Source organism: Protomyctophum parallelum (assembly GCF_964188405.1).
Source record: "Protomyctophum parallelum genome assembly, chromosome: 20".
Taxonomy (NCBI): Eukaryota; Metazoa; Chordata; class Actinopteri; order Myctophiformes; family Myctophidae; genus Protomyctophum; species Protomyctophum parallelum.
In genome coordinates this window covers 15,030,492-15,052,019 of record NC_139718.1, presented here as the reverse complement: position 1 = coordinate 15,052,019, position 21,528 = coordinate 15,030,492, and the positions used below count along the sequence as shown (strand labels likewise).

Sequence of the window (21,528 nt, the reverse complement as noted above, 5' to 3'; positions counted from 1 at the left end):
ACACACACCTTCCCCATACCCAGACCATCCTTAGTTGCCTTCTCAGCACCCTTGGTCCGTATACCTAGTACATGCACTTTTCGTTTGATTACAGCGCTGGTCTCTCTTGCTTAGCCAGTAACTTCTTAAGTTCCCAAGCTCCTGTCTTAAGGGACCCTGCAGTGCTTTACTGTATATGGAGAGGGAACTTTTATAGCTAAGACTAAGCCTAGCCCTGCAGGTGTTGGAAGAGAGAGCATAGAGATGGCATATTCAGCTTTCCCCGCTCCGTTCCGGCTTGGAGAAGAAGTGTGGTTGTGGCAGACGGTATAGCCGAGGAACTGAAACTCTCAGATGTGCCTCTCCCAGTGCTTAATGGCCCCCCACCGAGGGACCCCACTGGTGAATTAGAGCAATGTAGGTTGAGTTTAGATGCTGCAAAAATTGCACTACACGATGTTGTCAACTTGTCATCCCATGATGAAACACATCAATATTGCACCTAGATAAGACCATTCTACTATCTCTTTTCATTACCGACTTTTTTGGGGGGGGGGACAGATGGGACTTGGGAGAGCTCTATGTTTCTGTCCTTTGGTATACTCATCACAGAGCTACACTATTCCTCATGTGTCTCTTCTCTTCTCTTCTCTTCTCTTCTCTTCTCTTCTCTTCTCTTCTCTTCTCTTCTCTTCTCTTGAGAGCTCTTCTTCTAGTGCAAAAGTGCATGTGATTGCATGTCTTTCTTATTGCCACAAAGAATCGAGTGACAATAAAAAAGACACAAGGCATATTTCATAGATTCAGTCCCTGGGAGATTTCTTACAAAGATTTATATAATTCATTAAATTCCTTTGTCAATGTGCACTCACTGCACTGACACAAATAGTAATAGTAGTAAATAGAGACATCTCAACCATTAATGTTATAAAATACAATTTCAAGCAGTGGTGGAAAAACAAAAAGTAAATTTTCAAATGTATAAAAAAACATTTGAAAATGGCTGAAATTCGTTCGCTACCCCACAGCTCGGCTGGCTGGAGGGGAGTGCATACTTATGTGGCCGGGTGGGAGCAGTGTGGGGTAGTGACGAGTAGGGTGGGCGTGTCTCTGGTGTGCACTCAAACTTCAGTGGCGCCAGAGGAGAGCGAGACCAAACATTTCTGTAAGCCGTGTTACTCGCAACGAGAGGGAGAGTTGCGAGCAGGGCTTCGATTCTAGTGTTCGGGTGAGTAGCCTTAGCCTGAAAGAGAGCTTGCTTCTCTGATCGCTAAGTTTGACATGCAGTATGTTTAGTTAACCATGCATTGATCCTGAACACTGGGAGGGCTGTCTTTTTTGTACCCAGACAGAAACAAATTTTCATTTGTTCAATGTCCCAGGCTGTTGGGGGTGTTTGATGTGTTGAGGGGATGGCTAATGGGGTTGGGGGAGGATTATACAACTCAACTTTTCTAAGCTATACACACACTGGTAAACTTTCTGTCAGCAACGGCAAAGCTGGCCATCTGGCTAAGCCGAAAACATCAAGCTCAGGACAGGAGGTGGGTTGTGTGGACGTGTTCCCATACTGCCTGGACTGGTAAAGGCACGGCTCAGAGTCGAACATGCCTATTATAAGATGGTAGATGAACTGGAGGGTTTCAGCGCAAAATGGGCAATAGGGGGAGTATTGGGCCTCATGCGCCAACCGTTCTTAAGAAGTTCTTAAGAGGAAGTTTGTTCTTAGACCCACTTAGCAAGTTTTTAAGAAGGTTTTGGGATCCCTCAATGTTTTCTTAGCTGTGATTTGTTCGTAGGTAAGAACAGAATCTGTGTAGCTGCATGACTGAGAGGAGTGTAAGTGACTGAGTGTGAATGGAGATTGATTCCAATCAAGATACAGGTTTGGAGGATTTAGCAGGTGTTGGGAATTTACATAATCAGGCCTAGGCTGGGGTTGCTATGGTGATCAATTGGCGCCGCTCAACACTGGTCTAGGGACCACCAGTGGTCCTTGAGGGGGTTCCAGGTGGTCCTCATCCAGTTAGTTAGTAACCAAATGGACCCTCCGAACTTTTTTGGCTTAGGTACCCCCTTGGGGGGAAGAATTTATTTGTAGGGTTCATAAAAATAAAATAAAATATATTTTAATTTTGTTGTTGCACCACTCAAAAATACATTCATGAATAATATTGAAAATATGAAGATTTCTGTTCACTTCAGTACCTCCACAGTACTATTGATTTTTTATGTTTGGAGTCTGGTGTTCCACCATATTTAGACTTTAGTTTAGGTATCTTGACTTCACTCAACTTTATTTCTGTGTGTGAGGTCCTGTTTTCTGTGTGCTGCAATCACACACAGGTGTGACTGCAGGTTACTCTCTCTGTGTCTGATGAACCTGTACTGCTCTATCAGCTGCCTGACTGTAGTTCATAGCTGCTTTCCGTCGGCAGTCGTACACACAGACATATCTCCTGTCTGTCACACCCATCTACGGTGTGGTTCTCTGAATATTACTTGACACAGCTATCCTGCATGTACTGTATATCCTCGGGTAGCTGACATTGCCACTACTGGCATTATACAAATAAGAAATAATTATAACCCTGTCAAAATGTGTTTCTCAGGTTTCAGAGGTTATCTGCCTAGACATGTGGTGGGCTGAAAAAGATGTGACACGCCGTCGTCTTAAACGGTCATTTCCATAAAGCGTATTGACATAATCCTGTTGCAGGGTTCTTGGTATAAGCCCTATAGCATGAAGGGCATGTGCGATCCCTTCAGGGTTCTTGGTATAAGCCCTATAGCATGAAGGGCATGTGCGATCCCTTCAGGGTTCTTGGTATAAGCCCTATAGCATGAAGGGCATGTGCGATCCCTTCAGGGTTCTTGGTATAAGCCCTATAGCATGAAGGGCATGTGCGATCCCTTCAGGGTTCTTGGTATAAGCCCTATAGCATGAAGGGCATGTGCGATCCCTTCAGGGTTCTTGGTATAAGCCCTATAGCATGAAGGGCATGTGCGATCCCTTCTGGAGCTTGTGGAATTGTGGGATATCCCTTCGGGCTCTTCACGTGATCCAAGTAAGGTCTGACGGTGATCAGATTTGATCTCCGCCAGTGGACGTAACATACTGTAAATTAATCACATGCTTGCTCTGAGAATCTAGGGCTACCGACCAGAGTGAACAGTTAAAATCCTGAGTCCGTTTGGTTCCGTTCGTACACTCTTCTGAGTTAAACAGTATTTTACTGTGTACCAAACCCAGGGTTTAAAAGAGCTAGAAAAAAAATGGCACCATATATTTCCCTTGTGGATGGGGAGAGAACCTCCAGTGATGTAAGTACTGTACTGTAACATTTTGAGGTACTTTTGCTTTACTGGATTATTTCCAATTTCCAATACTTTTACTTCTACTCCACTACATCTCAGATCCAAATATTGTACTTTTGCTCCACTACATATATTTGAAAAGTTTAGTTACAAGTTACTTTGTAAATTTGTATTATTATTACAAAACATACAATAAACACTTCATTTCGGCGATTTGAAAATAGCTGATCTACAAGCTCACAATGCGTCGGGGACATTCTGCAATCTGCATAATGAATGATGCATACAGTTGAATTCCGGACTTTTACTTGTAACCGAGTAGTTCTACATTGCAGTATTGACACTTCTACTTGAGTAATGTCATATGCTTTTTCCACCACTGAGAACCTCCATCATTGCTGACCTAACTATGGTGCTTCTGTTGATATTGTGGGCCATATTTATCTTGACCTGAAAGAGTGTATTTCTGTACCTGCAGAATGAGGCTCTGTTTTTAGACTCGGGACGTTTCACACCATGTGTGTCAGTGATGGTAGAAGTACTCACATTTTGTACTTAAGTGTATCACTACTGCGAAGTACAAGTAAAAGTACGGCATTCAAAGTTTAGTTGAGTAAAAGTACAAAAGTAATGGCATAAAAATGTACTTAAAGTACCAAAAGCTGGGATGCACCGATGTATCGCCCACAGAATCGTTATCGGCCGATATTTGCCGGTCAATATCGGTATCGTCAAATAGAACTGACATTAACTGATGGCAGTAGCAGATATTTATCTGTTGTTGATTCCCCTCCATCCTGTTGGAGAAGCCCTCCCATCGGACCACCACCAGGCTTCCCTCCATCCTGTTGGAGAAGCCCTCCCATCGGACCACCACCAGGCTTCCCTCCATCCTGTTGGAGAAGCCCTCCCATCGGACCACCACCAGGCTTCCCTCCATCCTGTTGGAGAAGCCCTCCCATCGGACCACCACCAGGCTTCCCTCCATCCTGTTGGAGAAGCCCTCCCATCGGACCACCACCAGGCTTCCCTCCATCCTGTTGGAGAAGCCCTCCCATCGGACCACCACCAGGCTTCCCTCCATCCTGTTGGAGAAGCCCTCCCATCGGACCACCACCAGGCTTCCCTCCATCCTGTTGGAGAAGCCCTCCCATCGGACCACCACCAGGCTTCCCTCCATCCTGTTGGAGAAGCCCTCCCATCGGACCACCACCAGGCTTCCCTCCATCCTGTTGGAGAAGCCCTCCCATCGGACCACCACCAGGCTTCCCTCCATCCCTAAAAATACTACAGACTGCTTGTCAGAAAGTGAGTGCAGCCTGTTCTCCCTCTTGCCAGAACCAAGATATGTCTCCATTCGCTTGGCAAAACATTGCTGTCGGCATGTCGGGCAGAAACCTTGCATCATTGCATGTCAGGAAATGGAAAAGAGAATCTGTGTTTGAAATCATCCAGTGTAGTTATTACGTTTTTATCCCACGATTTTGTAATCCATTTTCAACCCAGTGTCAATTATCTAATGTAATCCTGGGCTCTACACTCCCTCTGCCAACCTGGGGAGAGCAACGGACTGACCTCATGCTTCCTTAATATTAATAATAACTTTATTTATATATGCTTCTTCTATGCATGAGTGTCCAAGCCGCTTCTTTTCACCTGACAGGGGGGAGTTTCCCTGGTTGGACGTAGCGCGTGATAGGAACACGTTATTCCAACCAGTTCCTTTCCAGGGCCAGGGGGAGGCAGTTTAGAGATCAGGATTTCTGCATGTTTTTTTGTGAGGGTACCACTACCTACCCTGGGGACACTGGGAGAACATGCAAACTCCACACAGAAAGGCCCTTTTGTTTGGGCACTGATGACGTGGAGGAGAGAACACGCCCTCAGTGCCCACAGTGTCCCCAGCGGGAATCAAACGCAGGACATTCAAGCGGTGAGGTGACAGCACTACCGACTGTGCCACCGTGCCCCCTTCCAGTGTATAGTTACATATATATATATATTTTAGATAGTCACAAGCTCTTGCTAATACCGGTATGTTTCATTGGTTAAATATTGGTTAAAATGTATGAAAACCCACAGACAAACCTAACCAGTTTCACTTTCAAAGTGCTTAGGACACTCAGGAACCTTTTGGGTTGTTGCTATGTGCAATATATATCAACATATTTTTTAGAATCAGCCTCAGGTCTAAATTTGTTAAAAAAAAAGTACAGTACGGTACAAACTAGACTGCTATGTGACGCATTGTTGTGGGCTATTTTCCCTACCTTTGCTCAACACTCTTGTGCGACGAAGTAGGCCGTTTAAAAAAACACAGGTTATGGAGATGGAGGTTTCTGCCCAACGGCGATGAAATTAAACTACTACATGTGGAGAGGAAGCGACGGAAGAGGACAGTTTGTTCCTACTGTACCCCCAGTAGCACGACCCAAACGCCGGAGGCCGCCGACATCTCGACCCATGCACTCTGCCTCCACCCCTTTTACTGCTCTTCTAATCAAGCAGGCAGGCAGGCAGGCTCGACGGACACCCCCAAGAATGAGGAGAAACAGTTTCTCTGCTCTCCCTACAGGGAAACGACTTCCGCAGCCCTCACAAAAATGAGTTCAAGAAATGCACGGCTGGCCTCACGAGGATCTGTGCTATTCCTGAGGTGAGATGACTGTGGAATCTCCTTGCAGACGGGAGGGGTGTGAAGATGCAGCAACACAGCGGTGTATCGCCTCTGTCGGGTGGAAACCTCATATGTCCAAAATTGTTAGTTATTTTATGATTCAAATTAAATAAATTGCTAAAATAGCAGATCCACAAGCTTGAAATGTGCCGCGAAACGTTGTACTTTAGGTACTTCTATGTGATGCTGTAGGTTGATCAAGTAGGGCGTTCATTTACGGGGAAAAAATGACATTTTATGGAGATGAGCAGTTTCTGCTAGACGGCATTCCCCCATGCCGTCTCTCCACTACAGGCAGCTGTTGAAACATGAGTGAATACCTTCACATTTGCGATAGGAAAATACACCTGCTTGCAGTGCTGTAAAGTAACCAAGTACATTTACTCAAGTACTGTACTTAAGTAAAATGTTGAGTTATTTGTACTTTACTTGAGTATTTCCATTATAGCAAAGGTTAGAGAACACAGTCTTCTTAACATTTTATCCCACATTTTTACACCCAGTTCCAATGCCTAAGATGTAATATTGGGCGCTACTCTCTCTCTGCCAACCTGGGGAGAGCCCCGAACTGAGCTCATGCTTCCTTCAACGCATGAGGAGTGAGCAGGCCGCTTCTTATATTATCACCTGACAGGGGGGGGGGTTGGTTTCCCCAGGTAGGACGCAGTGCGCGGAACGGTAGAAGGAACACGTTATTCCAACCAGCTCCTTTCCACTCACTTCGCCACATCAGGCGCCCCGGCTGACCAGTGTTACTGCAAACTCCAGTCCACACAGAAAGGAAACTGATCTCTGTCTGACTTTTTTTCAGAGAAGAATGGGCTCTCTAAGCTGTGTGCTGTTGCCTTGGCATCGTTTACCAGCCCCCCCCCCTCCCTCACCCTGGCCGTTTGTCACTCTGAGCCATTTGGTTTGCCAAGATCATCATTCCCGTCCAATCGTTGAGATGGATGGCATGGGACCATATGGTTGGTCCTCCTCACAGCTGTATAGTTGAGGGTTCAATGACGATTAGGTGATCAGATTATGGTGATTGTATATGTTACAGGTCCCCTGTGCAATATGTCTGTCTCTGTCTCTGTCTCTGTCTCTCTCAATGTGCAGTTAGCCACGTGAGTCTTGTGCCAGAGACCACAGATGATAGAAGTTGCAAAGCTGTCGTAGTCAGACTCAGTACTCTACACTGCAGCACCCTTAGCAATCCCTTTAAAACAGGATGAAATATTTAATGGGTGTTGAGATTCATTTATGATGTCACTCCCAGAACAGCCCTGGGCGAATTCAGCAATAGGATTGTGTGTGTGTATGCTTGCACGTGTGTGCGTGCATGCGTAAGCATGAGCATACAGTACATACGTGTGTGTGTGTGTGTGTGTGTGTGTGTGTGTGTGTGTGTGTGTGTGTGTGTGTGTGTGTGTGTGTGTGTGTGTGTGTGTGTGTGTGTGTGTGTGTGTGTGTGTGTGTGTGTGTGTGCGCACGCTTATGAAAGTGAATGTGTGTACACTGTACCGCATATTTGTTCATAACAAGTACTGCGTTTTGTAAGTACAGTTTTTTGTGCATATTACACTTATTGAAACAATAATTATCCTTACAGGAGGAGATAAAAATGAACTAAGCAGAAGAACTGCACACAGCCTCTCAAAGGTTGCAGATGCTTCAACAAATTAAATGTTAAGTACTTTGCGGTTTAAGAGATTTGCTGGCGTGGCCCCAGAATGTTTTCGAAGCAGTTTGTGTCTTTGACACAAGCTTTTAAATGTATACACTTATTTTGAAAATAGCAGATCTACAAGCACACAGCATGTCACATCGCAACTTGTGAGCTTGTGAGCGTTGGTAATGTTTGTTTTGTAATAATAAATCAAAACCTACAAAGTCAGTTTTCAAATAATTGTAGTGGAGTAAAAGTACAATATTTGCCTCTGAGATGCAGTGGAGTAGTAAAAGTAGGCCTAGGCCTATACTGAAAACTGGAAATACTCTAGTAAAGTTAAAATAGGCCTACCTCAATATTGTACTTAACAGTACAGTATGTGAGTACATGTACTTACAGTTACTTTACACCACAGGGTCTGTGAATATATACAAAAGGTTTGCCGTTTCACACCTCAGGTGTTTTTGTGCTACCTGCTGGAAGGCTGCAGCCTGAGCTCTCTCTTCTAACCATGATTCAAACAATTACATTCAGCTCGGCTGTCGCCTCCTGAGAGCATTTCAGGGCCATCTCTATAGACTGTTCACTGCAGCGCTTCAGAGGAAGCTTCAAACAGAATTAGGCTTCTGAGCGAGCCTCGTGTTCTTCTAGCAGGCATACTGTACTTGACTCCTGATCTTTGCTATTCTGCAAGGTTGACCTGCTGCAAAGACTCTTTAGTCAAGAGTGTCTTTGTATAAAATCCACCCACCTAGGTTGTGGTACAATGTGTGCAGTGTTGGGGTATAATGTAATTACAAATAACACCGTTACTGTAACGGAATACCTTTTGGGGTAACGGAGTAACCTAACGGATTATTTTGCAATTACAGTAATCAGTTACTTGGTTACCTTTACCAAAACAATGGCGTTACATTTAAGACTGATGCCACAAAGGCACTGTGTTCTAAGATACACCGACGTCTACACTTTCTCAGAAGACTTAGGCTTTTTGGAGTCAGTAGAAATATCATGTTGACCTTTTACAGAGCTAGTATAGAGTCAATCCTAAGATACGGTATATCCAGCTGGTTTGGCAATCTAACTGTGAAATACAAGTCTCAAGTAAATAAGCTAGCAAACATGGCTGGGAAGATCATGGGCATGTCCACCCCACCCATCACTCCCCAGGCCATCTTTGAACAAGCAGTGGTGAGACAGGCTCGGAATATTGTATCTGACCCCTTGCATGTACTGTACTGAGAGTACGAGCTGATGCCATCCGGTAGGAGGTATAGAACTCCACGATGTGTAGACCAGACCGGCTTCGTACCAGGGAGGCAGTCATTCTACAACATGCGACGCCTGTTTAATGTCTTATACGAACCTCACCCTGAGGGGCAGAGGTCAGAGGTCGTGACCTCGCTGGACGCAGCCAAGGCGTTTGGAGGATTGAGTGGCAATACCTGTTCGCAGTCCTAGAGAGGTTTGGCTTCGGTCCGTCGTTTTTAGCCTGGGTCAAAATAATTTGTGACACGTCTGCAGTACGGAAAAATAATAACACCTCTGACTACTTTCCGCTCCATAGGTCCTGCAGACAGGGCTGTGGTCTCTCCCCGTACCTGTTCGACTTAGCGATTGAACCTCTCGCCATAGCCATCAGGGCAGATGATGACATTGCTGGTATCTCCAGAGGGGGTAGAATTCATAAGGTTTCGTTGTATGCAGATGATTTGCTCCTGTATATATCCAACCCAGCAGAGTCGATACCAAAAGTCCTGCTCACTCTGGACCATTTTGGTCGCCTGTCTGGCTATAAATTAAATTATTCTAAGAGCTTACTCTTCCCAATAGCCCATACTGACGGAGATTATTCTCGTTTTCCATTTAAACTTGAAACCAAGGTGTTCACCTACCTAGGAGTGAAAGTCACACGCACAATGGATGAACTATATAGTCATAATTTCAAAACATTGGTCGAAGGAATAACACAGGACTTTAAAAGATGGTCGACACTTCCGATCTCACTAGATGGCCGTATTAATACAGTTAAATTGACAATTCTACCTAGGTTTCTCTATCTCTTCCAAATGATCCCTATATTCATAACAAAGAAAACATTTAAACAAATAGATAGGTTAATCTCATCTTTTATTTGGAATAATTCAAACCCCAGGATGAAAAAAATGTACTTAGAGGTCCCTAGGGAAGCTGGGGGACTTGGCTTACCAAACTTTATGTGGTACTATTGGGCTGCAAATATTGTAAAATGTTTACATTGGAGATTATGACTATGAAGAGGGACCAGATTGGGTCCATATGGAGTTGTTGTCCAATCCTTTGCCAATACTCACATCCCCGTTACCATCTGGCCGTACCATACAATCTACAAACCCGGTGGTTAGAGCCTCACTCAGAATATGGTTACAGTTCCGAAAGCACTTTGGCTTGAACCAGCTCGGTACTAGATTTTTCCCAGTGGCCAACAATCAGTTTTTCCCCCCATCAATGATGGATAATGAATGGACTGGTGTTTTTCTGTGATCTCTTTTCTGATGAGAAGTTCATTTCTTTTGAAACACTTACTACAGATCATAATATACCCAGATCTCATTTCTTTAGGTTTCTTCAAATTCGCAGTTTTACTCAGAAAAAGCTTCCTTCATACCCTTACTTACCACCCAAAAATCAATTGGACATTATATTGGAATTTAGCCCCGCTGCAAAAAAACGTGTGTCTGTGATTTACGATTTGATACGGAATCTAAAACCAGTAACCTGGGATAAAACAAAAGCTGCCTGGGAGAGAGATCTGGGTGTGGAGCTCCCTGAGGAGATGTGGGAGGACAGTCTACTACGTATTCACACCTCTTCAATGTGCATACGCCTCAATTTAAGATACTACATCGACTCCACTATTCAGGGGATAAGCTGGCCAGGCTCTTTAACATGCCAGACCCTGGATGCCCAAGATGTGGCCAGACCCCAGCCTCGTTAGGCCACAGGTTTTGGATGTGTCCTTCCCTCACTACCTACTGGAAGCGAATATTTGACGTATTCTCTCATATGTGTGATACAGTGGTGACCCCTTCTTTTCACACCGCCATTTTTGGCATAATTCCCCCAGACTGTACACTCACATCTCCACAAGCAAATGCTTTGGCATTTGCATCCCTATTAGCCCGTAGACTAATCCTCCTTAATTGGAAGTCTGAAAAGGCGCCTTCCTTTCAACAATGGCTGAAAGAAGTTCTATCATTCCTGCCTCTGGAAAAACTCAGATATATGGGCGGCGGTGGCTCAGGGGTAGAGTGCCTGGATGGTAACCGTAAGGTTGCCAGTTCGAACCCGGGCTCCCCCAGAGTTACTGTCGAAGTGTCCTTGAGCAAGACACTGAACCCCTAATTGCTCCCGATGTGCTAGTTGGTGCCTTGCATGGTTTCCGCTGCCATCGGTGTATGAATGTGTGTGTGAATGGGTGAATGTAATGCACAATCTCTGTAAAGCGCCTTGGATAAAGGCGCTATATAAATGCACCATTTACCATTTACCATTTACCAAAGTAGACAGAGCCCAAAAAAACTTTGTCCTAGCTTGGAGTGCCTTTGTGGAGTTTGTTGAAGACTTTTCATTTCAGTGAACTGTAATCCGTACTGTGTCCGACTGTGCTCGACTATGTCCCTGTCTTGACTTTTTTATTTATTTTTTGATCTATGATTGTCCACTGCTTTGTCCCACAAATTTTATTTTCTTTAAACTCTTAAAAAAAAAATTAAACTTTATTTTCGTTTTTTGTTTTAGCCTAGGGGGAGGGGGGAGGGGGGGGGGGGGTCGTATATGTTTGTGTGTTTTGTGTGTTTACTTGCTTACATGTAATGTAATGTAATGAAAAAATTTATGAACGAAAAAGAAATGTAAAAATAAAGTTTACAAAAAAAGAACTCCACGATGTGTATATAATAGATTTAAACACTCTTTTGTTCCCCTGTCAACTAAAATGCTCAATCAGGGATTGCCGAATGCACTTTAATGACTATAGTTGCACTTTATCAAGGGAATGTGTGCAATATCTCTGTTTTGTGTATGTGGGTGCTTTATGGTGTTTTTTCTTTTTCGTATGTGAACATGTCTGTTATTTGTATGCAGCTGTGACTTTGTCTCCAAGACAAATTTCTCCCAAGGGAGACAAATAAAGATAACCTTGAACCTTGAAAGGTAAAATAATCCATCTGACACATTTGCGCTGTTTCATGAATGAATGAGCTCTCTTGTCAACGGAGGCTGCAAGCAGCACTGTTGCATGGAAATCAGTGACCCATGCTTTGCAGTCTATGTATTACATAATCATTCTAATCTACCATATATTCAATAGGTCACCACTTTTGGTGTGGCACACGGCTGGCCTTGTTTACATTCTGTTGTCGCACGTGTATGAAATGACAAAGGTTTAGAGAAGACAGAGAGTTTTGTCCTTTAGTAAGGCTGTGGAAGTATTTTGACTATTTTGGGATTTATTGGTGAAAGGAGGATCTCTCAACGTCAATGCAAATTAGTCATGGTGTGAAGCAAGCCAAGCACAGCTCCACAACACTGTGGTAGGCTCAGGCTGCACTCTTGTTTTTTTTTAAACCAAGCTTCCTTGCAGGTGGGATTTAATTTTCGTAACGTAAAAATTATACGAGATACAGAATACTGTTAAATGTAACGTTCCCCAACACTGAATGTGTGAGTATAAAACTGTATATCCCCACAGAATACATTGCAGTGCCAAGAATGCCACTTGTAATTCAGCAGCAACTACTTAGCCTCAAGACCTCACATTTTGCAAAAAGGAGAAAGTGTTTATTTTGGGAATGGAAACCGGTTTCTTAGAAGATTGAGATATTTACATAAATGAAGCCGCGACTGGGGCTTACCATCTCTACTCTATAAAATAAAATAATTCAGCAATAAGTTCAATATAAATATAATATATATCGGTATCGGCCAATATGACCCTGCAAATAATTGGAGATAATTATCAATATTGCGCATCTCTAGTTAAACACATCCTTTATGCACTTTAAATACATGTGCATGTGCACGTGCCACTACATGCCACTACACGCACGCACGCACACACGCACACAATTGCATGCACGCAGAGATGACAAATGTACTACATGGATTAATAGAGAGAGACAAAGGGAGGGAGAAAGGGGAAGAGTCCAAGTGACAGAATGGGGAGAGGGGGGGGGGGGGGGGTGCTTGTGGGGATGCCAAAGTCGAGATCAATGTCAGTCTCCCGAGTCTCACATTATGAAAGGGCTCTCCAGTAACTGGTGTTTACTTTGCTGTCTGCTATCTATAGCGCTCTAATTAGGCTTGACCTTTTCATTAGCGCTGATAATGTGATATACACGCAGGTCTTTGAATAGGAAACAGCCGAAAGCAGCAGCATGGAGCCAGATTTAGACCAGTGGTTCCCAAAGTAAATCTTCTCTTATGGGGGTCCTTGGCATATCTCTTCAAATGGGGGCCCGCGGGCTAATTAGTGTACATTTGGGGGTCCTTGGCATATCTCTTCAAATGGGAGCCCGCGGGCTAATTAGTGTATATTTGGGGGTCCTTGGCATATGTCTTCAAATGGGGGCCCGCGGGCTAATTAGTGTAAATGTGGGGGTCCTTGACATGAAAAAGTTTTGGAGCCACTGATTTAGACATCGTCTGATGGCAAATAGCCAATTTACAATGTCTGTTGCCCCAGGACACCGGGGGCACGGTGTCTGTTGCCCCAGGACACCCGGGGGCACGGTGTCTGTTGCCCCAGGACACCGGGGGCACGGTGTCTGTTGCCCCAGGACACCCGGGGGCACGGTGTCTGTTGCCCCAGGACACCGGGGGCACGGTGTCTGTTGCCCCAGGACACCCGGGGGCACGGTGTCTGTTGCCCCAGGACACCCGGGGGCACGGTGTCTGTTGCCCCAGGACACCCAGGGGCACGGTGTCTGTTGCCCCAGGACACCCAGGGGGCACGGTGTCTGTTGCCCCAGGACACCCGGGGGGGCAGGGCACGGTGTCTGTTGCCCCAGGACACCCAGGGGGCACGGTGTCTGTTGCCCCAGGACACCCAGGGGCACGGTGTCTGTTGCCCCAGGACACCCAGGGGGCACAGTGTCTGTTGCCCCAGGACACCCAGGGGGCAGGGCACGGTGTCTGTTGCCCCAGGACACCCAGGGGGCAGGGCACGGTGTCTGTTGCCCCTGCTGTGCCGACATCACTTGTACTCCACCTGATGAATGATTGATGGCCGCTGGTCGGTGGCCCCTCCCCCTCCTCTGTATGACAGGAGGTGTGTGTGGGTGTGTTATCTTAACGGGAGACGGTGCGGTGGGGAGAGAGACGGAGAGAGAGAGAGAGCAAGCGAGCCAGCCAGTGTCGGACACATAACTCTACTCTATATAGGGGTGACACGGGGGCAGACGGGGTGCCAGACAGAGGGCTGTGTGTGTGTGTGCGACTATTGCACGCGTGCATCTTGGCACGCGGACAGGCAGCGAGGTGATGCATGGATCGATGATGGCCTCGCATGGCTCAGATCCACCACAGTGTATCGATGATGGCCTCGCATGGCTCAGATCCACCACAGTGTATCGCATGGCTCAGATCCACCACAGTGTATCGCATGGCTCAGATCCACCACAGTGTATCGCATGGCTCAGATCCACCACAGTGTATCGCATGGCTCAGATCCACCACAGTGTATCGCATGGCTCAGATCCACCACAGTGTATCGCATGGCTCAGATCCACCACAGTGTATCGCATGGCTCAGATCCACCACAGTGTATCGCATGGCTCAGATCCACCACAGTGTATCGCATGGCTCAGATCCACCACAGTGTATCGCATGGCTCAGATCCACCACAGTGTATCGCATGGCTCAGATCCACCACAGTGTATCGTGCTCCTGCACAGGCGGCGGGGGGTTGGGGTGGGGGTTGCACGCTGGATGCAGCCAAGCGCTGATGGGCCGTGCGCAGAGACTGTTCACAGCGATTTGCATTTCCACATCGATGCTGGCCTGATTCATTTCATGCAACGTATTTCATGTACTGTATCATGCTCGCTGTGATACCAATGTAATCTTTATTAGGCCCGTAATCTTTAATAATCTTTAATAGGCCAATGTCAGTCAGTCAGTAATGTCGGCTGAATGATAGGTCAGACGTCAGTCGGTTGTCAACAGAAAGTGCTGTGGTGTGAAAGAGCTTTCAGTGTTGCATAGACATTTGTCATTACATCTGCCTTGCATGATCTGCGACCTCCATTCATCAGTGTATCATTGTACGGTCTCTTCATCACGTGTCTCCGTTCATCAGCATATCGTTGTACAGTCTCTGCACACCTTGCGTGTCTCAGGGGAGGTGAGCGGCTTTGCCGACACTGTCTGGTCCAACGTGACAATGAGAAGAGCCTCAGCCTCCTTCCCCCGTCCATTCAGAATGAGAAGAGCCTCAGCCTCCTTCCCCCATACATCCATTCCATCACATGCATCCACAGTGGAGGTCCACAGGAGCGGCGACTTGAAGTAATGTGTCATGCATGAGTTTTGAAGCCCCCTGGGACCTGTCACATCGGCTTCAACGCTGTGCCTCCATTGGCCGAGAGAGAGAGAGAGAGAGGGCACGTGCGAAACGTGGATGCATTTCAGACTCGACCTGCCTTTCTATTTTTCTTCTTTCTCTATCTCCTCCCACTCCCTCCCTCTCTCTCACACACACGCACGCACGGCACGCACGCACACACACACACACACACACACACACACACACACACACACACACACACACACACACACACACACACACACACACACACACACACACACACACACACACACACACACACACACACACACACACACACACACACACACACACACTGCTGCACTGACTGCAATGGATTGCTCCACTGCTACTATTGCTGCTGCACTCTGCTCTCAGCACAACCCCCCCACATTAAATAATGCAGCCCCCCCCCCCCCTCTCTCTCTCCATGTCCCTCTCTCTCTTCCTCCTTTCTTAGCAGGCAGCGGCATCAGCAGATTCAGCCTGCTTTGCGATCTAGGAGGAGAAGTATATCCAATTCAGCATTCACAGGGCTGCTACTATAAACACTATCAGCCCATTTACAACAGCATGCAGTGGATGTTTGTTTTCGGTTGCCAACGGTCGCTCCACAGCAATACATAATTTGGGGAGACAGTAGTTGGCACAATTGCCGTTGCCCAGGGATATAATTGCTGCCATATACCTTTACAAAGAACACAGAACAGGCCTAAGGCCCATCGCTCACCTCCATTAAAGATTAATGCCATTTATTTATTCGACGCCGTCTATTTACGACTGTCTTCAACCTAAGCAACGTGTAGAACAGCGATGGATAATGGTGTCATTAATCATTCATAAAGTGCTTTGTGTTTCCTTGACCAAGACCTTCATTAGCCATACCCATACACCAATGGTGCTTTGGTTAGTCCGCCGGCCCATTATTCCGACGTCCCAATAGTCTAAAAAAAAATCACACCCGTGTGAACTGAGTGGTGCAACTCCCCTCTCCCCCCCCCCCATCCCCTCCTCTCCTCTCTCTCTCTCTCTCATTAGCAGGCAACAATGCAGCACTAATACTATCTCTCTCTCTCTGTTTCTGGCACAACAGCGCCCCTACTGGTACTCATAGTCATATACTGGTGCTCATGGCCACATAGGTGAACACATACAGTAGGTGAACACATAGGTGAACACATAGGTGAACACATAGGTGAACACATAGGTGAACACATAGGTGAACACGGACATTGCTGTTCCTTGGAGTGGTTGCACCACTCAAAAATTTGGTTAGTATGAGGTTAGGGTTAGGCATAGTTTTGTCAGAAACACTTACGTCAACATAGAATAACCATTTATTGCAACAAATGGAATATACGTATAGTTTAACTTGGCGTTAAAGGCTCTGCTCTCTGAGATGTTCCCTATAATGTTTTCTAAGCAGCCCTTTAGGGCGAGGTTGCTTCTCGCCCTCAGGCATCTTACTGGTACTATAGCCATGTTTTGTATGGAGAGTATAGGTTGCTGCCTTCAGGAAGGAGATTTACGGCTATATCTTGCGCCACCCCTTAACCCTTATCCCTAAACTAATTTGCCATTTTTTACTATTTAAAAAAACCTTTTAAAATAGTTCAAATAGCTGATCTACAAGCTCACAATGTCTCAATGTAGATCGGCTAGTTGAACTATTTTAAAATGTTTTTCAAAATAGTAAAAAATGGCAAATACCTTTAGGGATAAGGGTTGCACAAGATGGAGCCATGGTGTTCCAGAATACAATAAGGTCAGACTGAAGAGGTCTTTTGTCCATCCGTCGACTTTGAGGCTTAATCAGGATTTTGGCCAGGACTAGACTGAGCTGTGGACATTGCTCTTGCCTTCATGTTTTGTTGTATGTAATTGTATTTTCTTTTCTGTTTTGTGTTATGTGTTGCATACAAGGCCGCTGGGTTGCAAGACAGATTTCAGTGCAAACTGAAGTAAAGTATTACAGTATATAATATCACATAATTCTGTTGCTGTTGGGCAGAAACCTCCTAACGCCATTCTAACATTTTGCCTTTGTTTCGTAAATTAATGCCCTGCATTGATCACACTAACACGTCGCACAAACGTACAAAGACGATTTACATTTTAGAAGCATCTGACAGCTGGATTTCTTTTTTAAAGGATTGTCCTGATATTGGATAATGCAACGATAACACACACACACGCACACACACACACACACACACACACACACACACACACTGCTTTTAATATAATATTACAGCCCTCTTTCTAATCATTAATTATATTCCTTTAAAATGAACAGTTTTAGCATAGTACGTTACATACTGTATATATAAACAGTGTGTCAACAACATGAAAGAGGCTGGGTGGACTCCCAGGGATCAGCTGTGGATAGTTTCTGTTTGATCATCACATTTAGGGGTTTAGTGTCCAATTAGCCCAGCACAGGGAGGGAGTCAGCATAACTGTAGGAAGGTAAACAATGGATGAATGAAGTGGGTTAATGGATGTTTTGTAATCTTATTAATAATTCAAGGGAAAAAAAAGTCAGTCTGTTTATCTGACCACTTCCTTAGCACTGAGCAGGACTGCTGCCCGCTTAGGCGACCATCTCACGGCTTACAAGCACCACACATGTGCTTGCACTATCTTAATTTACTTCATTTTCGTCAAAAATCAACTCCTAGCATCGCCAGCACCCCGCAGATCACGTGTCACACAGTGAAATGCGTGTTGGGAGCTTAGAGTTTCATATATACTTAACTCTAAGGTTGGGAGGGACAGATTAATGTATGGGTCACAGTTTTCTGTGCAACATTCCCCTTGCCTGCCACCGACCGCACCACTCCTCCCCTTTTGGAATTAGACCGCCCTCGCTGTTCCCTGGCAGCACGGGAAGACTTCTCCCCGACACGGCGCATACTAAAGTTATTTGCAAAGTTAATGTGATGAAATGAACATCGGAACGATTATCTGTCTATATCAGCAACACACGGATGTGTGTCTTGCAACGACGGGTTGCGTTCGTGTGTGTGTGTGTGTGTGTGTGTGTGTGTGTGTGTGTGTGTGTGTGTGTGTGTGTGTGTGTGTGTGTGTGTGTGTGTGTGTGTGTGTGTGTGTGTGTGTGTGTGTGTGTGTGTGTGTGTGTGTGTGTGTGTGTGTGTGTGTGTGTGTGTGCGTGCGTGCGTGCGTGCGTGCGTGCGTGCGTGGGTGCCAGAGAGTCCCAGGAATACACAGACCCCCCCAGGGGGTCTGTTCGCGCACCATTTGCCTAATAACATTAATTCTGTGCCCATCCCAACTTCCCAAGCTCATCCGTTAACAATTCCCTCCCAATCAATAATGTGATCTATTACGTACATCACATTACCCACACTGTACGGTACATAATTTGCCGTTCATATATTAGAAGTTAGAACGGGTAAGGTAATAATCAAAATCTAGAAAGTAACTTAGTAACTAAAGTTTTCAATTAATTGTAGTAAAAGTATCGAACATTGGAACTACTCAAGTAAAGTAAAATTACCTACCTTAGTTACTTTACACCACTGCACATGGCTGGCTTTGTGCCGAGTCTTGTCTTGTCATTAATGTATTGTAGTTTGATGTGTACAGTCAGGGAAGGCTGGTTATTAACAGAGCTTTAGCCATTCATTTTAAAGATGACTACGAATGCTGAATTATTCATGCTAAAAATACAGTTTGTGGAATGACTATTACTATGACTATTACTGACTGCTCAGTCTCTCTGCCCAGTGTAACCAGAAAAAAATGTCATGGTATTTCTTTCTTATAACCCTTGAACTACGTTATAGTTCCATTAATCCAACTCAGAACGCAATCAATTATAATAATTTAAATAAACATGTTCTGACTGAGGTCAGCTGCAGACACTTGCAGAAACCGCTGCTCTACATTATATATCTTCGCACAAAGAATAGCCGATCTAGAAGCTCACAAAGTTTATTTTTTATTTTTATTTTTTTTTGCCCCAGAATAGGCACACAAGGGCAGACGCAGGCTGTCATAGTGGGGTCTGGGGACCCTCAGGGGTCCTTGTGGAGTTATGGCCGTTAACTCCTCATTAGGTCCCAGAGATAGAGAATAGTATCAAATGGGGGTTTGTGGCCCAATGCTTATCAAAATGAGAGTCCTGGAAATAAAATAACTTTGAGAACCACTGACTGTGCTATAGGGTTGGGATAGTCTTGTGTGTGGGAGTGTCGGGGTGTTCCCTCTGTGTCATACTCTCACACACACGCACGCACACACGCACACATGCACAAACGCACATCATGGCACAAACAACCCACACACAGTGAGTGAGATGGAGAGATGAGATAAAGACTGATGTTCCTCCGTTTTTCCCTGACAGGATGACGAAGTGGTGCTTCAGTGCGTGGCCTGTATCCAGAAGGAGAACCGCAAGTTCTGCCTGACCGCCGAGGGCCTGGGAAACCGCCTGTGCTACCTGGAGCCCACGTCGGAGGCCAAGGTAGGCTCACACAATGACCAGAGGTGGAGACAAGTACTCCGTTGTTTTTGCTTAAACCCATTTTTGGACTGAGGGACGATTCAAAAAAATGTCTTCTGCATCCTGACAGTTTTCTGAAAAAGCTATGTATTCAGTGGTTCTTCGATTTTTCAAAAATAGCAGACCTACAGCTTGTAGATCTGCTATTTTTCAATAGCTAAAGCATAACATAATGCTAACACCAAAAGGGGTTCCCGCCCAAAATGGGTTAAGTAAACGTAGCAATACTGCAATTTAGAAATGCTCCCATTAAAAGTAAAAGTCCGGAATTCAAAATGCCATTGAGTAAAAGTGCAAGGTATTGGCATTAAAATGTACTTAAAGTACCCAAGGTAAAAGTAGGCTACTAATAATGCAGAATGTCCCATTTACAGTTTTCAAATGTATAAACATCTTTTGAAAATAGCAGATCCTTGTAGATCGGCTATTTTCAAATGGCCGAAATCGAATACCGACGAAGTCGTCCTTTTACCAACTCGCACCGGGCGTACAGCTGGTGGAACTGCTCAGCCTGGTATTCCTAAAGTAACTTAAGTAAATGATGCTTAAACGGTTAAACCTAACCTTATTCCTAACCTTGACCAAAACCTAACCCTATTCCTAAACGTAACCCCAGTAAAACTATGCCTAACCCTAAACTTATTTCTAACCTTATTCTCAGTAAATCAAAATAAAGAATATATCGGTATCGGCAAATAAAACATTAACTGATGGCAGTGTTGTAAGAAGTAAAGTAGAAATACCTCAAAATTTTACTCAAGTACAGTACTTAAAGGACCACTTCACCACTTTTCAACCTATCTTCATATATGGCACAATTCTTTTCTACTCGGTCTGTGTCTCATAGGAGGGCTGTGGGCAGTTCAGAAACCCGTCCACCAGTGACATCATCGATGGGGAATCCAAGCTAATATAGAAACTGCTGGCTTTCTAGTCCTGAAAAGTTGCAATGCGAAAATTGAAGCCATCGTTCTAAAAATCGAATTAAAAAAGAATATCTGCCTAACGATGATGGGTTTCTGAACTGCCCACAGCCCTCCTATGAGACACAGACTGAGTAGAAGAAAATGGTGCCATTTTATCATGTTTATTAGTGAGGACCTATTATATGAAGATAGGTTGAAAAGTGGTGAAGTGGTCCTTTAAGTAAATGTACTTGGTTGCTCTTGTTTAGCTTCTTAGAGGCTGAGGACAATATCCTGAACAAAAAAGAATACATTAAATAAACAATTCCAAAACAAGCCCGACCTTGTTATTGCCGTATATTATGAATATACGACCATAACAAGGTTGCCATTTTAGATAATATTAGGGAGTTATTTTACCTAATTCTACTTTGAGCCAGGACAAAATAATGAGCAGAGACATCAGACTAGTACTGTTTGCAAGGGTAAAAAAACACAAATGTATTTTCTTCCCTTTATATTCCTTGTTATAACCCTAAGTCCCTCTGCACTCAAATACTTCAATTAGGTGATATTCAAGGACATCTGGCAAACACAGCCATTGTGTTTGCACAAGTCTTGGAGACTTGTTAAAATTGCAAAATTAAGCACAATTGGAGAACAAGTCCTCTTCATCATCATTTCTATACATTGGTAACTCAAAAGTCAAACTTTTCAGTTTCCCACACCGTATATGTTCCTTCACCGTGCAAATTTTATGTCATTGCAAGTAAAAAAATATTATTATGTGGTGCACGTAATAAAGGCTGTGAGAGAAGGCTCTTTTGAGGGCTGCAGGAAACATTGGCATTGTGTACTGTGATGTGATGTACTGACAGG

At 44.8% G+C, this 21,528-nt stretch overlaps 1 protein-coding gene across 1 annotated transcript in view; it reads left to right on the top strand.

Annotated features, from left to right (window-relative positions):
- Positions 1 to 21,528, top strand: part of LOC310877660 (ryanodine receptor 3) — a gene marked incomplete at its 5' end in the record, with an annotated part of 230,555 nt that overhangs the window by 12,255 nt on the left and 196,772 nt on the right. The window contains one exon of the mRNA XM_083791611.1: positions 19,586 to 19,705. Coding sequence (XP_083647737.1) covers positions 19,586 to 19,705 — 120 coding nt within the window. The remainder of the gene's footprint in view (positions 1 to 19,585; positions 19,706 to 21,528) is intronic.